This window comes from Lolium rigidum, chromosome 2 (genome assembly GCF_022539505.1).
Source record: "Lolium rigidum isolate FL_2022 chromosome 2, APGP_CSIRO_Lrig_0.1, whole genome shotgun sequence".
NCBI classification, from domain to species: domain Eukaryota; kingdom Viridiplantae; phylum Streptophyta; class Magnoliopsida; order Poales; family Poaceae; genus Lolium; species Lolium rigidum.
Window position 1 is genome coordinate 248,442,114 of NC_061509.1, and position 7,710 is coordinate 248,449,823.

At 42.4% G+C, this 7,710-nt stretch overlaps 1 protein-coding gene across 1 annotated transcript; it reads left to right on the forward strand.

The window, feature by feature from the left end:
• The first annotated feature begins 2,019 nt into the window (after positions 1–2,019).
• On the forward strand, positions 2,020–7,024 carry LOC124688484 (vesicle transport protein GOT1-like). Its single transcript, XM_047222156.1, has 7 exons — positions 2,020–2,163; positions 3,600–3,692; positions 5,506–5,597; positions 5,695–5,775; positions 6,286–6,383; positions 6,459–6,534; positions 6,705–7,024. Exons 2-7 carry the CDS (start codon positions 3,665–3,667, stop codon positions 6,732–6,734), a joined length of 405 nt encoding a protein of 134 aa, XP_047078112.1. The 5' UTR covers positions 2,020–2,163; positions 3,600–3,664; the 3' UTR covers positions 6,735–7,024.
• Positions 7,025–7,710: the final 686 nt, after the last annotated feature.

Below are 7,710 nucleotides of genomic sequence, written 5' to 3' on the forward strand. Positions count from 1 at the left end.
AATTCATCGTTTTTGGTGGGTTCTATTTGTCGTTATCTTTCCAACAAAATTGGTTTCATGTCAATCGGAGTCCGGGAACATTTTATGTTTAAAATGAAGAAAAGCTATTTTGCCCCTGGCCGGTCTGTGGTCCGGTTGGACCGGCCGTGGCACCGGTGCCATCCGGGCGCCATCTAGTATCGCCGACTCCTTAGCCCGGTCATGGCCCGGCGCCCGGTCCGGTTTGGGCCGGATGGCCCGGTCTGTGGCCCGGCTCGACCGGTCCTGAACCGGACGGCCCGGCCCCAGGCCCGGTTGACCGGCCTCCTCGACGGTTGAGTCAGCCCAACTTTTCTCCAACGGTTATATTTGCTCTTGGGTTATAAATAGCCATTCTTCCTCATTGGGCTGGTTAAGTTCTTCCACTCTCTCTCCTCCATTGTTGACTTTGAAGAACTTGCCCTCTCTCTTGATTCCCCCATGATTCTTGCTCATTCTTGAGGGATCTAAGAGATGAGATCTAGATCTACAATCCCCACCAATCCATTTCTCCTCTAAGTGAGGGGAACCCCTTGGATCTAGATCTTGGAGTCATTTGTTGATTTCCTCTTTGTTCTTCCTCTCTAATCTCATCCTAGCATTTGTTGCTTTGGTGAGATTTGAGTGTGAAGGATTTGAACACCTCTAGTGTTCTTGCTTTGCATCATTGCATAGTGTTGAGCTCTCCACCACGATTAGTTCGAGTGAGAGACGGTGAGCTTGTTACTCTTGGAGGGAGACCTCCTAGTTGGCTTGGCGGTTGGTGCTCCGGTGATCTCTTCAAGGAAGATTGTGAAGAGGCCCGGGCTTCTCCTTCGTGGAGCTTGTGAAGTGGTTGTGGAGCTTGCCATCTCCGGAGTGGAGGAAAAGCTAACCATAAGGAAAGGGCCATTATCCTTCGTGGGTGTGGCTCGGAGAATAGGGTGAGCCTTCGTGGCGTTGGGGAATCTTTCGTGGGACCTCCACTCCTCCAAACGTGACGTACCTTCTTGCAAAGAAAGGGAACACGAGAATACATCCTCGTCTCCGCGTGTCTCGGTTATTTCTATACCTGAGCTTACTTTCCTTGTGATAGCCATCGTGCTTGAAGTACATATATCTTGCTATCACTTGTGCTACATATATCTTGTGCCTATCTTGCTTAGCTCTAGTTGTTGTTGCTGCACTTAGGTGAGCCTAACATATTTAGGGTTTGTGTTTTTAAACTAAACGTTAGTTTAATTCCGCATTCTTACGAGCCAAATCCGTAAGAGTTTTTAAACGCCTATTCATCCCCCTCTAGGCGACATCTCATCCTTTCAGAGGTAATAACGAAAAGGTAAAAGCATAGTAGGTCGCAAATTTTTTGCCACTATCTAGTTTCTACTACCAGGTTAGCCGAGAGTTTGTAATAGGGAAAAAATAGGAGCATTTCAGGTTATCCTTTGAGATGCTCGGACCTAATGCTGGCCATCGGCCCGGCCCGGCATGGCCTAGGCATGGCCAGGTAGGCACACCCCACCATCTCAGAAAAAGCACGCCCCACCAATATTTTGTGCCTGGCCCAGCTTCACGAAAGCCTGATGCAGCCTATTCTGTCCCAAGCTCGAGGCTTAAATATGTTTAAAAAGACGTGAACCCATTGTAGTGGCGTATGACTTGCTCCTACGTCCCGTTGAGCGGGATTCGAACCGTGGAGCAAAATACTCCCTCCGTTTCATCAAAAGTGTCAACTTTATCAAAATTTGGATATATCATTTTTGGTGGGACGGAATGAGTACTTTTGATCTTTTTTCTGTAAATATGTACTTTCGTGCTGTGCCCGGGCCGGCCCACGTGCGTAACAGCGAGAAAAAGCCCGTCCTTCTCTGGGCTTTGTGCCTGGCCCGGCCCAATTGTTTCGTGCTTTGGGCCCAAAAAGCCCGGCCCGATGTCGGACCCTGTCTGGTGGACCCTCGTGCCCTTAGCTAACGCCTTCTCCTTCTTGTGCAAAACGCTTACCTGCCGTTCCGGTCAGCCGCTCTTACCACCATCGAAGCCGGCGGCCGGTGGCAACCGAGCGGAGCTCTCGCCGCTTTCTCCCACCAAAGCTGCACGCCGGCGCGCGCTGCGATCTACTCGCACCGCAACCTCCCACATCGCGTGGGATCCGTGTTTCATCGGCAGGTAATAAGCCCTAATCTCACTCTCCTCGAATTGCTTCCCCGCGCATCTCGATCCATTCCCTGCAGGCAGGCGCCGATGCCCGCGAAATTTTGGCCACCCCGTGCGTTGTTCTGCCTCTTGACGCGCCTACGCGTGGTCGTATTGGGGCAAACCCTCGCGCTGCCTGTCTCGGGCTCTCGTTAGCTGTTACACGTGCTGACGGCCCGGCGATGCCCTTCTCCTTCTCCAATCTGAGTCTCCCACCACCCGAGCTGTTGCTGCCGTTGCGGTTTTAGAGCCGTACTTCGAGTCGCAGTGCTCACCAGCCCGCCGCGCTGTGCGGGCCTAGGCTGCAACTGCGGGGACATGTGAACTAGAGCCGTAGCACTAGTAACTGAAACTTTCGTCCTGACTTCATCTGGCTCAGCGTCTACTTGCGCTGGCATAGGCGAACTTGCCCAAGTAAAGTGCCTGTAGCTTCTCTGTTGTGATTGTATATCTGTTTCGTAGAAGAAGTTCCGTGGTCGTGTACTAAACCAACACAGAGCTAGTGGCTCGCTCTCCTGCAAGTTCTGGAGCCCGGATGTACCTGGAATGGATTAGTTGACATTTTGTACCCTTGGCCAGCTACCATAGAGTTCAAAACAAAGCTGACTTATTTCTGTGAAGAGTTGTCGGTCAACTCTGTGATCCTGATTAGAGTTTGTTACTGCAAGTTATGTGTCTCATGTGATTCCTGTTTCCTGTCACAGTTGGTAGCTTTTATATAGCAATTGTTTCTGCACAAGTTCAGGAAGGTTGACCGTGTTTGAAGGGGTTGGAATCCTTAAGCTATGGTACTGCGATTTGCATAATTGTTTGAATTAAGATACATCAGGCACTATGGACATCAGTGCTGGTATTTGAATTTGGAACAAACTAGCCCTGTAGTTCTTTAAAATGTAGAAATAAGTATTGCCACTAATTGTCCTTTTCGTGGGTTGCTCATCGTATATCCCACTTTCTGATGTGAACATCTTCTTTTGTTTCGCTTTATTATAAGCTGTCATAGACAACTGGTAACTCTTCAGAGCATAAGTCAGAAACACTAGTTTTTTTGTATACCTTTTCAGTTTGTAATTCATTATTTTTTAACAGAAATACCACCATAGATATGCTAAAGTGCCACTTAAGCAAAATACCACTCGAATGGTATGCCTTCATAAAATACTACTGCAAAATGTGCTGTTAAGTTTATTGCTGTGGGCATTTAGCTTCGGCAGGTTGGGCGAGTTGGATAAACATGTCTAACTTCTTTGTATTTCTGTTGTCCAACATCCACTTTAGAAGTCTCATACAGCCCTTGTGATACCACCCTCTGTCCAAGCAGAATATCTGTGTGATTCTGAATATGTGCTAATCTTCCTTTACTTAATTAATGATTAGATTTTTTAATGTACTGTTATGTGAAATTGCAGGCTCAGTTGGTGCCTAGGTGGACTAGTGAACTGAAACTGTATTGGTATCTTCCGGCTCTGGTGCAATGGCCTACGAGATCAGCGAAATCAAAAGTAAAGCTCTGTTCTCATTTAGCACTACTACTTACTAGCTACTACAAGTGACTAAAGCACTTACATTGATTTTGGTTTTGATATTCAGTAAAAATGAGGATGGCAACTGTGTCTCTTCCTTTTAAATCCAGTTGAGCAAATAGAAAATCAAAGTACCATTGCAAATGTGTGTAATATGGTGTCTTACAAATTTTGGAATATGCAATGGATCTGATCAATGTCAAACGATCATCTATACTGGTCCTTAAGAAGTATTTAAAGACATTTTGAACACACATTTTCAAGTTTTGAAGAAGTATGGATAAATTCATATACAGCATAAAGTATGAACCTGCAACATTTACCCCCCACCCCACATACAAGCCCCCAAAATAATTGCCAGTTTGTCCATATACGAATGTTTTTAGCAAATGGAGTACACATATAGTTCATGATATAGACCCATGACCTTTTTTTGTTTGTTTACAGCATACATATCAACACAATTTGCACAATTTTTTTTGTAGCTTCACACTTCATGCTATAAAGTACATGTAGGATCTTACTGGATTCTTACAGAAGACTCGATTTTTTTATATTTCATCTCGACATTTCCACCTTTTGTTGGCGTTTTTATATACGATTAAGGCTAGCAATACCTAGAAGGAAATTACCACGTATTTGCAATGCTAGTTCCCCAATGACCCTCATCGTGATGGCATATTGACTGTTAAATATCTTTGTGATGGTATTTTGACAATTGTGTCTGTTCCTGTTACTGCAAAACTGAGTGGTATACCACTACTTCGTAATTGTTAGAAAAAAATCCAGATGACCCCTGAACTTTGAAGTAAAGTTCATTTGATCTCCCGAGCTGCAAAACTGGATATTAACCCTGTATTCTTTCACTTAATGCCATGTGTCCAGTTTAGAGGTGGCTTTGCCATGGTGGGCAACAATGTGGCAAAAAAATGCTAGTACCAGTTTTAGAGGTGGGAGTGTACAGATTGCAAACGTTTAATAATATTGCCAGTTTTTTTCCTGTACACACTTCGGCTCTGATATGTGTAAACCATATATTTCTCACGTTGACTTTATTGAAAAATTTGAATCAAACTGAACTATCATTTACTTTAAAACAACATAAGAGAAGAAATAATTTGCAGAAATTTTAACGAGTTTATACTCCTGAGTACATGTGCTCTTCTTATTCCAAGATGTTTTACAGGTGTTTTGAAGTTCTAAATTTTGTAAAATAATCTCACATGTACATGTTACAATACATTATGCCTCTGAAATGTTTCATGAAAAATTGGGTTCATTTGTTGCCTGCACTACGGCTGCATTTGGCATTGTGGTGGATTATGACATCCCTGTTTCCGCAGCCAGCTTTTGCCGTTTGGTTAAGTAACTTATTCCTGCTCTCATAGCTACTTTGTTACACTATACTATAAAACAATTTTGGTGCAACACAGTTAGCAATTCAGAACATAATTCAGCAGCCGGAAATTATGGCTAAAAGGACAAGAATGAGGGGGCTAAAAAGCATCATTATCCTGACCATTGTTTTCCAGCATAGGTCACGAAAATGCCGAATGCACATAATGCCTGGTTATATATGTTTTTCTTAGAAATCTTAGTAGCAAGCAAATTGTTCTAAATCGCTGCCTTGGTGTGAGCCTGAGCTCAGATTGAAGTTATCACTTGCACAGGGGCTTTAAGAATAGTAATATGATCGAGAGTAATCAAGTTCAAGTTACAGAAAGTTGGCACATGTTTATATTTTCTTCTTTCAGATGTAAATTGAAGTACTAATGATCATATTTCAATGTAGAAATTGGCATAGGTTTGGTGGGCTTTGGCATCCTATTCTCATTCCTAGGCGTTATCCTTTTCTTTGACAGGGGTTTGTTGGCTCTTGGTAATGTATGATACACCAATTCACAGAATCTTCTTGTTTTATAGATCCTTATCAAATGAGATAATAATGCCACTTTATTCTTCTCTACCTTGTTTCCTCCAGATTTTCTTCTTGACTGGAGTAGGCCTGTTACTAGGTTGGCACTCTATGTGGCAGCTATTTACAAAGAAGGCAAATATTAAGGTAGTCAACACTTGCATAGACACATTTTTTCTGGAATCTTAGACGGATACATTTTTTTACTGGAAACTTAGATAGATATATGACGTAACATTGCTTCATCAAAGCTCAAAACTACACTTGGTTAAATGCAATGCTACATTATATTATCTTCTATCCATTGCTTACTGAAGCCAGATTTCTTCTTGAATGTGTATGACTATGACATGGCTCTCTTGCATGGTTAAGCAAGCAGTTGATTACGTAGGTGTTATATTTTCTGTTTTGCAAAGGATACTAAAGGTGTTGATTGCGAGTCTGGTTATGTGCTGCAAAATTGCTAACGTTCGTAGATTAACCATGGATGGCCAGTATATAATACATAGAATACTGATTGCATATCGCATTCTCTCAGACAACTATATCCATCAGGAAAATTCAAGTCTCCTTTGTTCATTAGACAGCGAAATGCTGACCACATTTATGCGCCTCCCAGTTCTACATGTTAAAGAGATGATGCTAAATTTTCTGCAGGGATCTATACCTTTCTTCCTTGGTCTGTTTCTCCTGTTTGTCCGATGGCCTGTTGCTGGTATGATTATGGAGCTGTATGGATCTTTTGTCCTCTTCAGGTCATCGCCTACATCAACCCAATTCTTTATAATACTCATTTTTGGATGATACTGAGTTTCGCTTTCATTCTGCAGTGGTTATGGGGCTCCTATCCAAGCCTTCATATATCAGATTCCAATCATTGGATGGATTCTGCAATATCCCTTTCAGGTGAACTCTTCTACATTTGTCTTGCATATATGGCATTACACTTAACTGCTGCCTCACACATTTGCTGATATCCTCAATCTGCACTTTTCTGGAGCACTAAATTCCGTGGTATTCACTGTAGATTATACGTATAACTGATGCTTCAGTTTCCATCTTCTCTATTTCTGCAGCTGTTTGGTTTGAGGCGTAAGCGTGCTTGATGGCTTTTGGTGTGAATTAATTCATGGGAGAAATAGCATACTGCGTGGTGTCAGATTGCCAATATGAAAAATTGCTGTAGCATCTACCTTCTGCTACGATGCTCTTAAATACTCATGTATATCTGCAAACTATGGGCTTCCTAACCTTCTAGTTGTGCTGGCGTCTTTCCTCTTCAATCAGCATGCACTAGGCAGTACTTTGATCTTCAATGTTCATATTTCGACATGGCAGAGGTTTCAAATTATGTGATTGGATTCTTGGTTTTACTAAGAGACGCTGACCCTCGTTATCTCATCACCCCAACACACTATGTAGGAAACTGTTGCTTGCTGTATTTGTTTCTGTTTCTTGATGCAGTTCGTCTCATGTTTGTTTTATCCTATCCTAATGTGCATGATTTAGTTTTGCTTTGAACCAATTCCTTTTGGCAGAATTTGCCTGTCATGTCTAGGCCATCTTGTGCTGATCTGACCTTATGGAGGTTTTGATATGTGGTCGCCACCATTGTATCCTTCAAACCTTTCCTCAGATTTGACCAATTTGACAGTGACAGGTACACATCTTGATATCTTATACCAGCATCTAGCTTCGCACGAGTTAAAAAGAATGTTTAAACTTCATGAATTTCTATCATCAATTTGAATGTTTAAACTTCATGAACTTCTATCATCAATTTGTGACAAACTCTGCTCGAATACCTTTATTTTCAAACTGATCTCTGACTCATGCTGAAACTAAGGGTATCCCCAACGGTATGGCTAACTGAAATATTCGCCTCAACTCTGGTCAAGTTGTGACAGCATTCTTATGCTAAAAGAATATGGTTGCCATAAATCGTAATATATGTAGAATTACTGTCTTTCTTAGATAAAACAATATAATTAGAGATGACCGTATATAAATACTATTTTCATAGCTTCACTTGAATAGTGCCTAGAAGAATCATGGAGCTATGGCTCCGGTTCTGGATGTCGT